At 50.2% G+C, this 18,437-nt stretch overlaps 1 protein-coding gene across 2 annotated transcripts in view; it reads left to right on the top strand.

The window, feature by feature from the left end:
- PRTFDC1 (phosphoribosyl transferase domain containing 1) overlaps nucleotides 1–18,437 on the top strand; it is a 54,322-nt gene that overhangs the window by 16,378 nt on the left and 19,507 nt on the right. For both annotated transcript variants that reach the window (XM_068145750.1, XM_068145749.1), the window contains exons 4-9: nucleotides 3,238–3,303; nucleotides 10,017–10,034; nucleotides 11,412–11,494; nucleotides 11,901–11,947; nucleotides 13,013–13,089; nucleotides 14,061–17,608. In XM_068145750.1, the coding sequence (XP_068001851.1) occupies nucleotides 3,238–3,303; nucleotides 10,017–10,034; nucleotides 11,412–11,494; nucleotides 11,901–11,947; nucleotides 13,013–13,089; nucleotides 14,061–14,108 (339 nt within the window). In that variant the 3' untranslated portion in view covers nucleotides 14,109–17,608. The remainder of the gene's footprint in view (nucleotides 1–3,237; nucleotides 3,304–10,016; nucleotides 10,035–11,411; nucleotides 11,495–11,900; nucleotides 11,948–13,012; nucleotides 13,090–14,060; nucleotides 17,609–18,437) is intronic.

The following is an 18,437-nucleotide window of genomic DNA, read 5'->3' as shown; positions in this document are numbered from 1 at the left end:
TCCTTAAGCACAGGGGAAGAAGGAGTGTGAAAGACAGCAGGGAATGGGATGTGGGGATGCAGCACGAGGCACTGTCTCTTCTGGAAGCACCCTGTGCTGCACTAAGCAAGCAGTGTGTGGTTTGGAGCTGCCTCTCTCCAGGACATTGTATTTCATATCAACTATTCTCCAGCAAGATGGAGCTGGCAGGCTTGAGAGCAAGGAGTGAGTGAGGAATTCTGGGTGACGGGAAATGAACCTTTCATTCATGTCTCTACATGTGTAAGAAGTCCTCAGGACTCATAGATTGGATTGGGTTGGAAGGAACTTCAAAAGCTCACCCAGTTCCAAGCCCCCTGACATGGGCAGGGATGCCTTCCACTAGAGCACTTTGCGCAAGGCCTCACCCAGCCTGGCCATGAACACCTCCAGCCAGGAGGCAGCCACAGCCTCCCTGGGCAGCCTGTGCCAGGGTCTCACCACCCTCACTATCAAGAATTTCTTTCTCATCTCCAGCCTAGGTTATATCTAGACCAAGTCAATCAGTTTTGGCAAGGCAGGGAACAACTCCCAAAGGAAAAAAGCAGCTCTGAATGACTGGAGACCCTGCTGATTAGGAAACAGTCTGAATTGCCAGGAGCTTGTGCTGAATGAAACAGGTTTTTTTCTCCTGCCTGACATTTACTGTACTTTATACATATTTAGTGCAGCCTTGTTTTGAGGTTGTAAAGTGAGAACTTGGGGAAAGAGTCATGGAGAGGTTCCCATGGCAACCCCAGCATGCACATTAGCTCTGAACATTGTGGCACTGAGTCTTGCTGCTTGGCAGGTCTGTGTTTTACAGTATGAGTTAATTAATGACTGTGGAGATAATTATAAATGCCAGTAAAATCAGTGATCAGGCTTTTAATTTGTTTTGGCAAGAGAGTCTCTGCTCTTGGTGGTGCAAGGAGTTCCTTGCAGGCGCTGTGGGGGCTTCAGGGCTGCGTTTTCCAGGCCTGCTGACTGCTCCTCGCCGGGCCCTGGCAGCAGTTTTCTCTGGGCAGAGCAGGAGGGTTTCATGCTTGCCTTACAGCAGCCCATGTGTGACCATGCAGACTGACAGGATGCTGAGATCCCCCAGCTCTCAATGGCCTTTGTGTTTGCTTAACTGCTTGCCAGCAATGAAGATGCTATTTCAGCATCTTCCTTTCAGCTGGAGCCAGGACTGCCGAAGGCAAAGGAAGCAGTGCTGCTGTGAGGGCTGCTGGAAGGCATTTGGTGGAGATTTGTTTTGCTTTTAGTTGAAAATAGATAAATTCATTAATCACTGCACCTCACTGTTATCTTTGTAGCTCTTCTCCTTTTCAGCTGAGGACAAGCTGCCTCTCCAATAACTGTGCTGTGTGGATTGTTAATGAAATGCCAGACTTTCTCATTTGGAAATGAAGGAATGTTTAGTCACTGCCTTGGTTACATGTGGCCACTGCAGGCATTGTCAACTCTTTCTTCTAGTCTTATAATAGTCTTGGCCTGGCTAAGTTCCTGACTTCTGAAGTGACCTGTCTTGGTCTACAACAAAAGGCTTATCCTCTTGAGCCTGAGCTTAGAAATCTTCCTCATCTCCACTTTGTATTTAGTGGTTTTAACCATCTGAGGAAATCAGTTTCTTGCTTGGTTAGTTGTGGGTTTGTTTTGGTTTTGTTGATTTGTTTTGGTTGGATTCTTTAAATCTTTCTGGTTTTCCTTACAAAAATGAGAAATGTTGGAACATATTAAAAATCATATGCAGTGTAACCTTCATTCCTGCTGAGCTCTGTCTCCCAGGAAACCACTCAGAGCAGACTGCAAAGGATCTAAAGTTCCTAGCTCCAGTGCAGGAGAAGCCAGGGCAGGTCTGACAACCCTCCTGTGAGGCAGTGACTGCTAAGCACCTCTCACAAAGCTGTGGTGTGAGAGGCTTTTGGGCAGGGAGTCCAACTGAAAGGGGAGCCCTTTGCTGGGGCTGTAGTGTCCTCTGGGCATTCTGCAACCCAGAAAGGCTGTATGAGTTTAGACAGCCCCTTCCCATGGGGCTGGGGCACCTGTGTGGCCTGCCCTAGGTGTGGCCTGCCCTAGGTGATCCTGCTTTGGCACAGGGCTTGGGCTCAATGATCTTCAGAGGTCCCTCCCAACCCCTACCATTCTGTGACTCTGATTCTGTGACAGTTGCTGGGGTTGTCAGCTTGCTTGGGGTCAGGTGGCTGCAGAGGTGCTGTGGAAGTCCCTGGACCTCTGGCACCTGTGCTGTGAGTGTGGGCAGGTGCAGTGTCCCTCTGCAGAGGTGAGCAGCTGTAAGTCAGCCACGTCTCAGCTGCCTGTGTGCTGCTGCTGCTGCTTTCTGGGGGGAAGAAGGAAAGCTGTGAGGTCTCCCCAGACCTTTCTCTCCTGTAAGACAAAGGTATCAATAAAGGCTTTACTGATGTTTTTCACACCTCTGCTGACAGGGAAGTGGAAGCATCCTGCCCTGTTGCATCTGGTTAGACCTGACTAGCAGTATTTGATTTTATGAAACTGAGCTCAATGTTTTTATCTCTGAATGAGCTGAAAATGCAGGCCCACAACCTTTGACACCATGGGGCACTCTGGAACTGCTCTTGGTAGAGGGGATAGGTTTTGCAAAGCTTTGGCTGCCCCCAGGAACGCTGACTGAATTTCTTCAGACCCAGCTGAGTCCTCTGTGTGAATGACAGGCACAAGCACATTTTGCCTGTGCTCCTGAAGATTGCTCTCTGGCCAAGTGCTGAGGTGCTCCTGTCCTCCTCTTATGAGAGGGACAAATGGAAATGCTGGAGCAGGCACCAGGGGAGGTGGCTGAATGCCCATCCCTGGAGGTGTTTCAAAGAGACAGAGAAGTGGTGCTAAGGGCCATGGCTTAGCCCCAGCCTTGACAGAGTCAGAGAATGGTTGGACTGGATGAGCTGAAAGGGCTTTTCCAACCAAGCCAATTCTACGACTGTCTGAAATATGTTTCTCAGCACTTGTCACATTAAGAAACTGCAAGCAAAAGGAGAGAGGCAGCTTCTAGTTCAGTGAAGCCTGGAGCTTGGTGCTGGCTTAAGTGTAAGCACGAGACGATAGTGGAACAAGTGAGTGTGGGTTTGTCATACACCAGTACTACTGAGCATTAGGAAGCACTGGTTACCAGGACTGAGAAAGAGCCAGAAAAAGTGAAGCTGATTATTACTTGTGTGTCTCACAGTTACATCCAGTTTCAAAGTTTGGTCTTTCTTCTTTCAGAATGATCAGTCCATGCAAGAGATGCAGATCATGGGAGGAGATGACCTGTCAAAGCTGACTGGGAAGGTTTGTTCACTTTAAGAAAGACAATACTAAAACCACTGGAGAAATACTGTGTAATTTTGTACTGGGGTTGCAGATGCTGGTACTGGAACCCAGGGAATCTTACCAGTCTCTACTGAATTGATGTAATGTCATTGCCTTCAGATAGCAGATGCTCTAAAAGTTCACAGTGTAGCCTCTCCACCCTAGTGCAGAGCTTTCCCAGTTGTTATTTGTACAGCCTCAGTGAGACTGGGGGTAAATGTTTTGCAGAGAAGCTTCCCCTGAGCTTGTTCCATGTCTTGGAACCTTGTTTCTAAGGCCTTCATGTAAGCAGACTGCACACTGAGTATCCCTGTTGGACTCAGCACATGCGGAGTTCAGCACATGTTGCCCACTGACCAAGGTTCACTTGTAGAACCTTTCACCTGTGGGAGGCTGGCCCTGTGGCTTAGCACTGTACTTGAATATCCTGGTAATGAAAGAGCATGGCTGGAGGCAGTGAAAAGGCTGTTTTCCTCCTGCCCTGGTGATACAGAGCAGCATTTTGCAGAGAAAGGAAGGTTGGTTTCATTAGGCAAATGGTTGTGTGGAGAATGGTCAGAAATGGATTCTCTACTGATGCATTGAGGCAACAGAACACTTACCTTGCTGTTTGTACTGGACATGCAGTGGCTTTTAATTAGCTGGCACTAGATAATCCTGGAGTCTTCAAGGCACTCAAAGGTAGCACGAGCAAACTCAACCTCTTCTCCTCTCCTCTCCTCTCCTCTCCTCTCCTATTTCTCTCTCTTCCACACAAGTTAAATAAAAAAAGGAGAGAAAAGCTTCCAATCTTTCATTCATATCAAGTGGGTTTTGATGCAACCAGAACATCAATGAAAACACTGCTGTTACACTCAGGATGTTGGAGTGATACAGATGGCCTTGGTTTGCATTTCTGCAGACTCCTGCTGGGTGTTTGTTTCCAAATGATCACTAAAGCATTAATCATCTTCTTGGGAAATATGAATTGGTTGGCTGCTTTCTGACACTGCAGCTACCTGGTTTGCTCTGATGACTTCATGTGTCTCTCTGCCTCACAGGCAGAGCTGGCAGTGCACATATTCATCTTACCTAACATTTCTCTTCCCCAGATAGTCCACACACTTTCTAAGATGCTAGGCCCAGCTCTGCTTCCCCACCTTCCAATCCCAGATTTTCTTGATGAACAGTTTCCATTATGATTTTTTCCAGACACAATCTTTCTAGTATCATTTCAGTTCACTGGGGCAAACCATCAGTTTCTTTCCCAGGACTTCTTTGTATTTGCATGTCTCCATGTGTCTAGGAGAGAGGAGGAGAATTTCACCCTGAGTAGTTGTGCTCTTTTCCAAACATGAAGTAAATTGTTTTCTTACACTGAAAATCCCAGGGACTCTTCTCTCATCAGCTCTCCTGCTCCCAGATGTGGAACAGGACACAGACATTGGCTAGGAGATGCTTGGGAAAGGCTGAAAGAGTCAGTTTAGGCTTGCTGGGTAAGGAGGCTGGGCTCTGGGTAGGCGTGAAGGGGCTGGTTTGGGAATGAAGGCAGCTGCTGCTCAGGAAGGGAGCCCAGTGCTGGGAGCCCAGTGCTGGGAGCCCAGTGCTGGGAGCTCAGTGTGGAGAGTCTGAAGCAGAGCAGGGGGGAAAGGCTGGGACTGCCAGGGGAGCAGGCTAGCTGAAAGGGCATGTTGAGTATGTGTGGCTATCTGTGACACAGCTGATGTGTCTCTGCAGCACATGGGAAGGGGGCTGGGCAGAAGGCTGGGATGCAAAGCTGGAGCTCACTCATACTGATGTGCCTAAAGTTGGATGTATGAAGGAGTGTCCTTGTGGCCACAGATGCCAACTCCTCCATCTGTTGTTGGCTTAAGCAATTAGTGCAAGTATTCAGCACATTTTACTAATCAGCCATTTGCAGACTGATTCAGAGCCTCCTACAGTCAATGTAAATCCTTCCTGAAGTGTTTTCAGTACCTTAGTTTAGCTGCTGGCTTTTAAAACTGCTGGCTTCAGTAACCAAGTCCCTGACTGAATTAGTGGAAAACTTACTGACGGGATTCAATCTCTCTGCTTTTGAGTGAGCTGAGTGCTTCTCCTGCCTGCTTGGAGCACTTACTGAGAAGAGATTGTCAGCACAGTGAAAAATGAATATGCCAGGTTAATTCCCCTTCACTTAATAACCATGGAAGGTGTTTTCAGAAATGCCAGCATGGCTTCTGAACAGAGGTTCCATTAACCTGCTGTAAAGTTCATAAAGCAGCAATAAGATAAACACTGTGAAGCCTGCAGGGAAAACCAGGTTCAGAGATTTTGATCTTAAAGTGCTCTTCATTAATACCTGGAGGCTCAGCTAACCTGCAGTTTCAGTGAACAGCTAAATAACTTCCATGCTTTACTTATTCCTGGAAACAAAGACTCCTGACTCTGTTCAAGTACAAGCTGTTCTAGAGCAGTGCTCTTGCTTTGGGTTTTCTCTGAGGAAGCTTAAAGAAAGCAGAAAGTTTGAGAAGCTGCTCAGGATAATAGCTCTCCAGAGGAAGGACATCTCCTCTGTACTGCCCTACAATATGCTTTTGTTTATAACAATATTCTGAGCCTTGAGGAAAATGGCCCAAGCCAGGGAAAAGAGAAACACTCTGAGAGAGGAGGTTTAGCTTACAGACCCAACTTGTTCTCTCTGGTGACCAGTGAGAGGACATGAGGAAATGGAAAGAAGCCATGTCAGGGGAAGTTCCAGGTGGACGTGAGGAAAAGGTTCTGCACTGAGAATGTGCAGCCACTGGAACAGGCTCCTCAGGGAAGTGGTCACAACACCAAGCCTGTCAGAGTTCAAGGAGCACCTAAACTGTGCTCATAGTCTTATGGTTTAGTTTTAGGTAGTCCTGCAAGGAGCAAGGAGTTGGACTCTGATCCTTATGGGTCCCTTCCAACTTGAGATGTTCTATGGTTCTGTATTGCACCAGCCTGCTCCCTGCCAGTGAGCTGGTAGAAGCAGCCAGGTGAATCACTCAGCAGAAAGGTGTTTCAGCCTCTGAGGGTTGAGCCTCCACCCCTGCTTTACTTGCACTCTATAAGTACTACTCAGACAGTTACAGGGTCCTTCCTTCTCAAGGTAGTGAAAAACATGAGCTCTGCTGCCTCAGCTGAAGCCCTGTGCAGGTGAGTGGCCAGACAAACCCTTCAGGCATTTCTGGATCCATGTTGATCTTCTTTCCTTCATGTGAATCATTTGTGATAAGGAAATGCAGACAGGATGACATTCTATTAGAGGAAGGTATAACTGGTTGGCAAGCTCTCTCCAGAAACAGTTAATTACCCTTCACTGCCAGCCTGGCTGCATTACAGCCTATTCTCCAGGGGCTGCTCAGTATTTCACTCAGGATTCAGAAGGTGGAATTAGCATTTGGTGCTGCTGATACTGCCTGGAAAAATACTACAAGAGACAATTGTGATCTTAAGAGCTTGGTTGAAAGAATGACCATGAAGATGAATATTCACTGCTGTGCTGCTGCAGAAGGAATCCTTTGCACAAATGCATGTGGGGAAGGAATGAGGAAGCAACAGCTGTGAGCTGGGGGGCAAAGGAGGCTCACAGCTTGCACAGGACGACGGTGCATGTTCCTAAGAGATGCTGTGCTGCAGCATGTAGAGAGGAGGATTCCTTGTAGAGCATTCAGGGTGCTCCTTTTGTTCACCCCTCCACTGGAAAAGGCTTCTCTTTGGTTTGGGGTACCACAGCTGGAGAAGGATTCTCTCCAGAGCAGAACAAAAGCAAGGGACTTTTTACAAGGTCCTGTAGTGATAGGATGAGAGGGAATGGACTGAAGCTGGAGGAGAGCAGACTGAGACTGCAGGTTAGGAAGAAATGTTTGCAGTGGGGGTCGTGGCTGCCCCCTCCCTGGAGGTGTTCAGGGCCAGCTTGGATGAGGCCTTGAGCAACCTGGGCTGGTGGGAGGTGTCTCTGCCCATGGCAGGGTGTGGGAACCAGATGAGCTTCAAGGTCCCTTCCAACCCAAACATGCTATGAATCTAGGAAAGATAGAAGATGTAACTCATGAGCAAATGTTGGGTGAGTTGAGGTGGTTTGGTCTGAAGGAGAGGAAACTGAGGCCATACACCTGTCTGCAAAGGTAGAGGTTAACAACAGAGTAAAGCTTCTGCTCTGTCCACTGGGAAACAGGGTCAGGTCAAACAGCCCCAGATCTTTCCTTACTGTGTGTTTGCTCTCAGATAATGAGGCAGTGAGACCCTTGGCCAAACAAGTCACAGGCCTGCCTGCTGGCCTGGCTGGGGCACTGTGGGGTTGGGCCCTGGCTGGCAAAGCCTCTGCACTGCCACCTGTGTCGCTGCGCTCTACCCTTCGCTCAGGGACCAGCCAGCCTTTGGCACAAGCTGCTAATGCCAGACTTCAGCCCTCTGCCAAGCCAGTTTTGGGATGCCCCATCTGCACCAGGGGGGCTTGGCACTAGAAGACCTGTGCTCTTCCTTTGGGAGGAAAATTCTTGTCAGCAGTTGGAGGAGCATGGACCTGGCAGAAGGGCTCAGGATGGCAGGCTGCTATCGGGCCAGCCTCTCTTGACAGGTGGCACTTGCAGTTGCCCTGGACTGCAGTTCATGCCCATCTTTAGTTCTGGTGAGGTTCTTTCTTTGCCAGCCCTTCTGTCCTCCCCCTCTAGCACATCTCTGTGTGTTTCCATACACACAGCAACATTTATACATTTCAGCAGCTGCCCAAGTTCCCTGGGGCATGGTTCAGGCCCAGCTCCTGCACACAGTCTTCAGGTGTCCACTGACTGAGCTGAATGATTTGGTTATGCCTCAGACCCAGGTGTCCTGGGCAAGTCTTTGGAAGTGCTCTTCCTACTTAGGATTTCATCCAGGAAGCCAGAGGAGAGCCTCCCTGGTGTGGGATGCAGAAAATGTCACACCTGCACACCTGTCCTTAGCTTCTCCTGGAGGTGCTTTTGGTCTCTTCAGCTTACCTAGAGGACTGTGATGCTTCCATTCTTTCTTGAAGGAAGAAGTTTCTGGAGGCAGGCATCACTGGGCTTTTGTTGTTAAGAGGCCTTAGACTTTTTACCTCCACAGAACTAGGTCTTTCAGATCCAGTGGTGTCTGTGTCTGCAGCTGAGAGGCTGAAAGTCAGGAGTGCCTGGCAGGATAACCACCAGTGAGACCTGTTGTGAAAACACCAGGAAGGAGCCACCCTCCCAGATGAATGCAGTGGAGCTCAGTCTAAATTAGTGGCTTCCTGAGCGAGGTCTCCAGTGCTGACACCTGCTGAACTGCTACCAGCAGTTCCCTCCACACCTTTGCCAGGTGCTTTGCCCTCTCGGAAGCCCCCAGGTACACCACCACGTGTGGTGGCACGTTCCTGCAGTGCCTGATGCATGAAGCATGCCGTGTCTCTCTGCCCAGCACCAAGGCTGTGAGGAGGAGCTGCAGGAGGAGTATAAATAAGGAGGATCTGTATTGAACATTTCTGGTTTGGAGATTCAGAAAGGATCTACCTGGCAGTTCAAGAAGCTGTCAGAGGTGTGCTGTGTACGAGCACACTCCCTTCACACATTCTCCAGGCTGTTTGGATCCTTCTTGGGATTCCCCACCTCGGGATTCTGTGGTGGAAAAGGAAGTCAGGCAAGGCTCCATGTTATGTATGTAGCAGAGCCAACAAGCCTGCTGGAAAGGAAGTAGAATGTGAACTGGTCTGGTGAATGCTGCATGGATGTGAAACCATCTGTCTTGAGGCCGTGTGGGACATGCGCTCTGCACGTGCCTGCGAGATACATGCAAAGATAGAGCCATGGAATAGGTTGGGTTGGAAGGGACCTCCAAAGCTCATCCAGTCCAACCCCCCTGCAGTCAGCAGGGACATCCTCCACTAGATCAGGTTGCTCAGAGCCCTGTGAGCTTCACCTTGAATATCTCCAGGGATGGGGCCTCAACTACCTCCCTGGGCAACCTGTTCCAGTGCTCCACCACCCTCATGGTGCAGGACTTGTTCATAGAGGCATTTGTCAAATGACTTTGCTAGAGCAGGTTTCACCTCAGAAAGCAGAGCTTAAGGCAAGCCTGTAAGAGCTCATCCTTTTGAGCATATGATAATAAACAGGGTTTTAGTTCTTCTGACATGGACATTGCTTCTTGTTACTGCTTTGAGTAGAACAGAAGTCACCTTAGATACTGTGATTCCTGTGAGGAACCATTGCAGCAAAAGGATCAGCTCCCAGGTCTTGCTGCTGCTGCTCATGACTGTTCACCACCCCTGGTGTAGCAGCAGTATTTGAGGAGAAAAGGAGAGCTCCCAGTGTGACAGGGGGTGGTGCATCCTGGGCTGCCATCCCCATTTCTGGGGGGCGGAGGAAGAGCGTTTGTTTCAGAGGGGCAATATCACTGCTGCAGCCTGACAGGAGCACCAGCAGATCTGTACTCTCTAGTGTGTGGCTGGGCACACTGGGATGAAGTGAAGCTCATCCCACTGGATTTCTTCCACCTGCTTTCGTTTTCTGCTCTTGCACAAAGAGGATCCTCTGGACAGGGCTGAGCCAAGCTGTAGCTCTGACTGCAGGACACAAACACGGGGCAGGAAACTCCTTGTGTGTCCCAGTGGGTGGGAGGTGTGCACATGCACCATGCTGTCCTGCAAGCATCTCTTCCTTTCAGTTGGTGACTCTTGTGTGACCATGTGCCTCTCTGTTTGTGTCTTTCAGAACGTTCTGATCGTGGAGGTGAGTGAGCTGCTGATGTCCTGGTGTCCCAGGGTGGAGCTCTGCTCTGGAGCCTGCCCTTGCTTACCCTTCTCTAGCTGGGAGGGGGTGCAGAGGGGCAGGGCTGGATGTGCTTAATGACTTCCCAGTCTTTTCGCAGTTGCATGATGGCACAGGCTCCGTTGTTGCTGCTCTGATCGACACTCAGCAGTCCTTGCTTCTGCCTCACTTGGTTTGCTCTTGCTGTGGTGTCACCAGCTGCTGCTCTGCAGGCTGCTCTGTTCCTTGGGGACAGTGGATGAGCTGCGGCGGTGCCCTGCGCTGCTCAGCTGCGTGACACTGCAATGCTGGCACAGCCCTGCGGATGCTTGACGGCCTCAGGGGTGTTCACAGGCTGCTTGGGAGCCTCAGGCATCCCCTAGGGCCCTGTGTCTGCTGCTGGGCAGCAGTGCCCTGCAGCCCGCCCTGGGGAGGGACAGCAGAGATGTGGCACTGATGCAGATCACCAGGGGGCCATTGCAGGGGACAGTGTGGGACAGTCTGCCGCCTCGCTGCTGCTGCTGCTGCTGCTGCTGCTGCTGCTGCTGCGAATCCTCTCGCAGTTAACGGAGCTGATTCTCCTTTGAAGTGCTGGAAAGGTGACTGGGGTGGTTGGAGAGCACAGCAGGCTCTGAGTGGCAGTTCAGGCCCAGGCTGCCTCTGTGGGAAGCAAGCTGGAGAGTGCAGTGAAGGACACATCTCAGTGGTGGAATGTCTTCTCTTAGCACAGGTGGGAAAGAAGCTCAGCAGCCACAGCCAGCTGGCTACCTGAGCAGCTACCAGGAGCTCCACATCTGCTAGCACTAACTGCTGCAGCAGAGTGTAACAGGGCCACAGCAGAGGTGGTTAATGCTTTTGGACAGCTGGGAAGCAGAGGCAAGGTGTTGCTAACGAGAAATGCACATCCAGAGAGCTGCTGTCTGTGCCTTGGTCAGTTTTGTAGCCAGGTATCTGATGGTCTGGTTCTGATGAGGTTGGGTGCAGCAGCTCTGGAGAGCACTCATTTAGCCCTGGCATGGGGAGATGCTGGCATGCAGGCTTGAGCATGATATGCAAAGTCTGATCCCTGCACCCTTGTAGAGCCCAGCAGACTCCTCTCCAGCCCTGTGTTACATCCCAGGTGCCAGAAACACAGCTGCTTTCAAGAGGGAGTGCACAGTCCTCTGCCTGGGTGTTTTATGAGTAGCAAGTGCTGGTCTCCAAGAGTGGGAGCCCAGGTGTAAGCTTGTGTTGGATGTGGCTCACAGTGCACTGGGGAAACACAGTGTGTGCAGAATGAGGAGGTGGAACTGCTCAGCCATTGCCCACATTTCCTCCTTTCAACCTCTCTTTGTTTTTCACTTTGTCACTTCTTGTAAGGATATTGTTGGAACTGGAAGGACTATGAAGGTTCTGCTTCATAATATAGAAAAATACAGGCCCAAGATGATCAAGGTGGCAAGGTGAGTAAAGCAGTCACAGACACACTGAGTAATTACTCTGGCCCAACATAGTTTCCAGGGGAGGTTCCCGTTCCAAGATCCTGCTTTAGTTCAGCCCTGCAGTGGTGTGTGGGGAGCTCTGCAGAGTCACTGCCTGAGTCACTGAGAGGAGGGTGGAGGAGAGGACAGGAACTGGTTTTGCTCTGCAGTGGCAGTGAGCCCTCAGCCTTTTCAAGCCTGGCACTGGTGGGGCAGGAGATGGGGAAGCATCCCCATGTCCTGCCTGCCAGCAGGAGGCTGTCAGGAGGAGCTGAAGGAGCAGAGTGATTGCCATGGCTCAGATGTGTTAGATCAAGGCAGAGGTTTCTGTGCAAGCCATCCAGGTGACTCTCAATCCAGGTGGGGTTTGCTTTGTTTTCAATTGCAGCTTGTTGGTGAAAAGGACATCTCGGCCTGACGGCTACAGACCAGACTGTAAGTGCTGTCCTGAGAAGCTGGAAGTGGCAGTGGGAGAAGTCACCACTCACAGCCCAATAACCTCAGCTGTGAGCCAAACATGTGGCTGTACAACCTTTATGCAGTAGCATTTCCAACATGTGGAATTGAAGTGTAACTTTGACTGGGTGCACTGATGTCAAACATATGAAAGAGACAACGAAAGGACTTCCCAAAGGGTAGTTCCACAGTTCATGTGCCAGCTTCTAGAGTGGAGCAGGTTTTAGCCTGGTGTATTCTGTAACACCTGGTGATGGATTCTATACAACAGCAGAGATCACTCTCATAAATCACTGACCCTCTGCTCACTTAAATCCAGGACTCCAAGGTGTCTGTTACCCACAGTTTCTAACAACTGAATGAATTCCTTACTTGAGTACCTATAAAATTTGTTATGCTGACCTATTTTTGTGTCCACATGGTTGTGTTTTCCTAAGCAAGCAGTTTGGAAAGAGTCAGACTTGGTTTGTATGGTGCTGATGCTGCACAGATGTTCACACTCAGTAAGACACAAGCCTCTGCCTGGCCTGAAGTATGTGAGTTGTATGATCCAGCTACACCACGTGCACTTGCCATGTGCATGGCTCCACAAGGCTGGGGCTTTCATTTGGGAAGCATTTGATGTGCTTTGACAGCACAGTATGCAAAATGTTCTTTGCTGTTCCCAGTGGAAAACCTCTGAAGGTTACCAATGCATTCAGTGTGACACCAGGCACTTGTCATCACACATGGATGCCAATGGAGCTTCCAAATGCAGGCAGACCTTTTCAGCTCCCATTTTGGCTTCCCAGTGCACTGTGCCTGTTGTGCCACAGGTGTCTTGCTCCCCAGTGACTGTCCACACGTCTGCCACAAGCAGGCTGTGAGCAGGAACTGGTTGTAGGGCTACTGCTGACCTTGAGGGCTGAGAGTCAAAAGTAACATGACCTCAACTGACTTGGTGGATCTATAGTTTGCTTGTCAGAGACTCAGCACCTGACTTTGAGGGCTGTATGACTGCCACTGATCTCATGCTGATGGTGTTTGTTGTTTGTCTCAATGCAGATTATGGATTTGAGATTCCAGATCTGTTTGTGGTAGGTTATGCCTTGGACTACAACGAGCACTTCAGAGACCTGAACGTAAGTGTCTTGCAGAGGGGTAGCAGGAAACCCCTGTGTGCTTTGCTGAGGTGTTTCACACACCCCATGATCTGCTTCCTCTTGGGCCCTTGGTGCCATGGTTGAGATCCTCCCAGTGAGTGTAGAGCTTCCCAAAGTGTGGCGTTTCAGGGCGTGGTTCGATGGCCATGGTGGTGGTAGGCTGATGGTTGGACTCGGTCATCTTGAGGTCTTTTTCCAACCAAAACAATTCTGTGATTCTATGAATCCTGTCCAAAGGAGACACTGCTCAGTGCTGTCAGTGGTTCCTTCCCAGTCTCTTCCCCCCAAGAGCACAGGTCCTTATCACAGTCATGGAATGCTGGGGGTTGGAAGGGGCCTCTGGAGATCGTCTAGCCCAAATCCCCTGCCAGAGCATGACCACCTAGGGCAGGTCACCCAGAAATGTGTCCAGACAGATCTTGAGAGTCTCCAGAGAAGGAGACTTCACAACCTGTGTGGGCAGCCTGCTCCAGGCTCTGTCACCCTCACAGTCAAGAAGTGTCTCCTCAGGCTGAGCTGGAACTTCTGTGTTCCACTCTGTGGCCACAGTATGGACTGCTGTGCTTCCATCTGCTGTGACCCTGGGGCTTCCCAGCTCCACCATTCCCAGTATGTGCAGGGACAGTGAAAAGTGGAACACAGCTGCAGGCCAGACCTGTTTGGACTCCTGCTGCTGTGTTGCCTGCCCCTTTTCTCAGAGAGATAAGGATGGAAGGAAGGTGCCAGCCTTGCTTTTGCTTCCTGTGGTACCCCCAGGGCTGCACCTCAGAGCTGGCAATTGCAGGTAGAAAAACTTGCTGGAGCCAGGAACTAAATTCAGGTCTCTGGGCAGGAGAGGTAATTCCAAGATCACTGGTTTGGTCAAGCAAAAGTGTTCCTGCTAACAGTGCCTTACTAAGTAATAATGTCACCAACTCTGCTGCTGCAGCCAGTGTTGTGTTGTTTTTCAGCACATTTGTGTCATCAACGAGCATGGCAAAGCAAAATACAGAGTCTGAAGCAGGAGCAGCCTCACCTGAAGATCTGCAGTGAAGCAGTGATTTGACTACACTCCCTCAAGCATCTCCCAGAAGAGCAGATCAAATGACTTCTGTTCCTCAGCTTAGTGTAATGAAGGTTTAACTCTAGAGATACTGATGAATATTTACAGGAGGGAGAGCTTTTACCTAAGCTGTGAAGTAGAAGTTACTGCCTTTGTAGAGCATTCAAACTGCCACCTAAGATGCCTTTTTGACTCATCCTGTGTCTGCCTCATGTCTCTCTGTGAATGCATGTTTGTTGCTCAGACCATCATTCTGCCCTCTGCAATCCATGTGCCTCACTGTGGCACAGCATCACTCAAAAGTGATTGTTTTACAGGATGTTATTGACTTCAGCATCACAGGGTCACAGCTCACAGGATGTTAGGGGTTGGAAGGGACCTTGGGAGATCATCCAGTCCAACCCCCTGCCAGAGCAGGAGCAGAGAATCCAGCACAGGTCACACAGGAACACATCCAGACAGGGCTGGAAAGGCTCCAGAGGAGACTCCACAACCCCTCTGGGCAGCCTGCCCCAGGGCTCTGTGATACTTACAGTGAAGAAGTTCTTCCCCATGTTGAGGTGGGATCTCCTGTGCTGTACTTTATATCCATTGTCCCTTGTCCTGTCACAGGGAACAATGAGCAGAGGCTGTCCCTGTCCCTTCCTTCCTAACCCCCAGCCCTCAGATATTGATAGACATTGATCAGATCCCTCTCAGTCTTTCTGTTTCCAGACTGAACAGCCCCAGGTCTCTCAGCCTCTCTTCATCAGGCAGTGACTGTAGCCCTCCCTTGGACTCTCTCCAGCAGATCCCTGTCCTTCCTGAACTGAGGAGTCCAGGCCTGGATGCAATATTCCAGGTGAGGTCTCACCAGGGCAGAGCAGAGGGGGAGCAGAACCTCCCTGGATCTGCTGGCCACACTCCTCTGAATGCAGCCCAGGACCCCATTGGCCTTCTTGCTCCCCAAGACACATTGCTGTCCCGTGCAGAACTTGTTGTCCATTAGCACTCCCAGGTCCTTCTCCACAGGGCTGCTCTCCAGCAGATCCCCTCCCAGCCTGTCCTGCTGCAGCTTATTCTTCCTGCCCAGCTGCAGGACTCTGCACTTCTCCTTGTTGAACCTCAGTAGGTTTCTCTCTGCCCAGCTCTCAGTCTGTCCAGGTCCCTGAATGGCCTCACAGCCTTCAGGTGTCTCAGCTCAGCCTCCCACTTTGGCATTGTCAACAAACTTGCTGAGCAGACACTCTGAAGACCCTTTAGCCTTGGTCAGGCACACTGCTGCCAAACCAAGAGCATTGTTTGGCTTGAATTCCACACATCAAAAGTTTCAGCTGGAGCCATGTGACACAGGAAGGTACATTTCTAACAGGCCAGTCCTGCCTCTGCCAGACAGAAGTTCTACCTCTCAGGATGAGCTGAATTAGAGCACTGGCACAAAATGAACCTTTACAAGACTCTGTTGATGTGAAATGGGAGATGTCCTGCTCCTAGTGTGCCAGATCTAACCTCTTTGATGTGCTGAGTGGGGATCAAGACAAAACAATGCCAGGCAGGTTTCCATTTCTGCCTGGTAGCCTCTTCATTGTGTAGGACACAAACCAGTTAAAAAATTAACACTGAGTTCTCCTATGCAGATAATTAAAGCTGATTAAGCATGACATTTTAATGCTACTGAGACAATTACTCACTTATGGTTTGGTTTTTGTAGCATGTCTGAGACATTTTGTGACTGGTTTGTCAACCCCAAGAGTCCAGATCCGAGCGTGCTGGAGAAGCCTGTGTAGAGCAAGGGGAAGGCAGAGGGAGAGACAGCAAAGCAGCTCCTGCTTGAGTGTGAGGGCTGGGGAGATGCTCTCCATCCCTTAGCCCTGGTGCCTGAAGGAGCTTGCTCACCTCTGTGTTGTACCAAGCCTGGAAACCTGAACTCTGTACTGGATGTGACTGTTCCCAAGGGCTCCCCCAGGGAAGCCATGCAAAGTGCTCAGCTGCAGGCCCATGGCTGTGCTCTGGACTGGCAGGGGCAGGTTGTCATCAGCTCCAGAGCGAGTCAAATAAACATGAGGACACTTGCTACATGGCATGGGTGTGGGTTTCCTGCTTTCCTCCAGAGTGTGCACATCCTGGAGAAGCTCTTCAGAAGTGCACATGTGAGCTGGCAATCTGAACATGCCTTAGGTAGGTGTCCTGTGGCTCAGGAGCTGTTACTTGGATAAAATGAGGTGGATGGGATGAAGATCAAAGGATTATTTTGATTGCTAGAGGAGTGCTTTAGCCTCTTTTCTTTACTCTTTTGTAGTTTCTAAGAGCTCTGTTGTCACAGAATCATAGGATTGTCTGGGTTGGAAAAGCTCTCTAAGACCACCCAGTCCAACCATCAACCCAACACCACCCTGGCCATCAAACCACGGCCCCAGGTGTCATGGCCACGCCTTTCTTGAACACCTCCAGGGGTGGTGACTCCACCACCTCCCTGGGCAGCCTGGGCCAATCCTGACCACTCCTGGAGCAAAGAATTTTTTCCTAGTGTCCAATCTAAACCTCCCCTGGCACAGCTTCAGGCCATTTCCCCTTGTCCTGTTGCCTGAAACTAGGGAGGAGAGACAGATTCCCACCTCACTCCAACCTCCCATTAGGGAGAGGTAGAAAGAAATGAGGTCTCCCCCGAGCATCTTCTTCTCCAGACCTCATTGGAAAGAAGAATAACTCTTTGCTAAGAAAGAGCAACATTCTGCTCTTCCATAAATGATGGGAGGGGAGAGCTGACTGAAAGAGGGCAGGGAGTGCTATGTGTTGAAGAAAGGCTGTCACTTACTTTGCAGAAAGCCTGGAGAACACCCAGGGGAAAAGGAGACAGCAGTCCTGGGTGAGGTTCTGAAAGCCCCTTGAGGATTGTCAGCTGCAGTTTGGATATTTACTTGGACTGTCCTGGTGTCCTGGCTGCTGTTGTCTGTCCATCCACGAGCCCCAGGTTTCTTTGTACCTTCCTGGGAACACGTGGATCCGCAGCTGAACTTCTCACTGCTGCCAGGGCTTGTTTTGGAGCACAAAGGAGTTCCAAACCTGCAGAGACTTAGGCTCAATTAGTTAAATACTTGCTGTCATGGCTTGTTCCCTCTGCTGCTGCCTGGAGAATGAGCTACTGACAAAGTGCTGGAGTTCAGGACAGCAATTTATTTGTAATGCTAGGGGAGAAAAAGGGTTGGATGCCATTCAAAGGATGACCTTTAGTTTTGCGGCAGGAGCAGCACAAGAGGTTTCCCTTTTCTCTCTCCACAGCAGAAAGAGACAAAGATGACTTTCTGTGTGGTGAGCTAGCAGTTTCTCCTGGTCCTGCGTGGCCTGATAACAGCAACAAAACCTCATTTCTAATCAAGATGTAAAACCATTGCGTGGAATCACTACTACAGCTCCAGCATCCATTGGTCCTGCTGCTAGTGAAGCTCTGCAGGTCTGTCAGCACTGTGGAGCCGTGAGGTTAGTCAGGGGCCAGCCCTGCTGCTGGACAATGCATGTTATGCCTTTGTAGTGATTGAATTGGCATAGAGAAACGCTGGGATGTAGCTGAGACCTTTTGGCAGCCACACCAGAGAGCAGAATCAGCTTGAAGCACATTTTCTCAGTACTTTTCCATTTCCCTACACTATTGACACTCTTCATCTCTTCTCTCCAGATTGCTTTTCTCAGCTGCACTCTGTTTCTGTGCTGTGTTCCGTCCTGATGTCCTTTAGCCAACTCCCTGCCAGCCCTGCAGGTTTTAATGGCACTCAAACTTTTCTTGTTTCCCAGGAATGATAGGCCCTTGGGCTGAAGTCTTCAAGGGCAGGTTTTGAAGGAGCATCCAAGACAATTGTATGGATTCATAGACTGGTTTGAGTTGAAAGGGATCTTAAAGATCATCCAGTTCAAACCTGGGCTGGTGGGAGGCAAGGACACCCCCACCATCCAGGTTGCTCATCCAGGTTGCCTCATCCAACCTGGCCCTGAACACCTCCAGGGAGGGAGCATCCATGACCTCTTCCAGGGTCTCACCACCCTCACTCTAAAGAATTTCTTCCTCATCTCCAGTCTAAATCTCCCCTCTTCAAGCTTCAATCCATTCCCCCTCATCCTATCACTGCTAGCCCTTGTAAAAAGTCCCTCCCCAGCTTTACTCTAGGCCCTGTTCAGGTACTGGAAAGCTGCTGTGAGGCCTCCTTGGAGCCCTCTCTTCTCCAGGCTGAACAGCCTCAACTCTCAGCCTGTCCCCATAGGGGAGGCTCTCCAGCCTGCTGAGCATCTTTGTGGCCTCCTCTGGACCTGTTCC

The sequence above is a fragment of the Melanerpes formicivorus genome, unplaced genomic scaffold (genome assembly GCF_026170545.1).
Source record: "Melanerpes formicivorus ecotype bairdi unplaced genomic scaffold, bMelFor1.0.p_v2 SCAF_13, whole genome shotgun sequence".
In the NCBI taxonomy this organism is placed as follows: Eukaryota; Metazoa; Chordata; class Aves; order Piciformes; family Picidae; genus Melanerpes; species Melanerpes formicivorus.
This window is presented reverse-complemented; position numbering and strand designations above follow the sequence as displayed.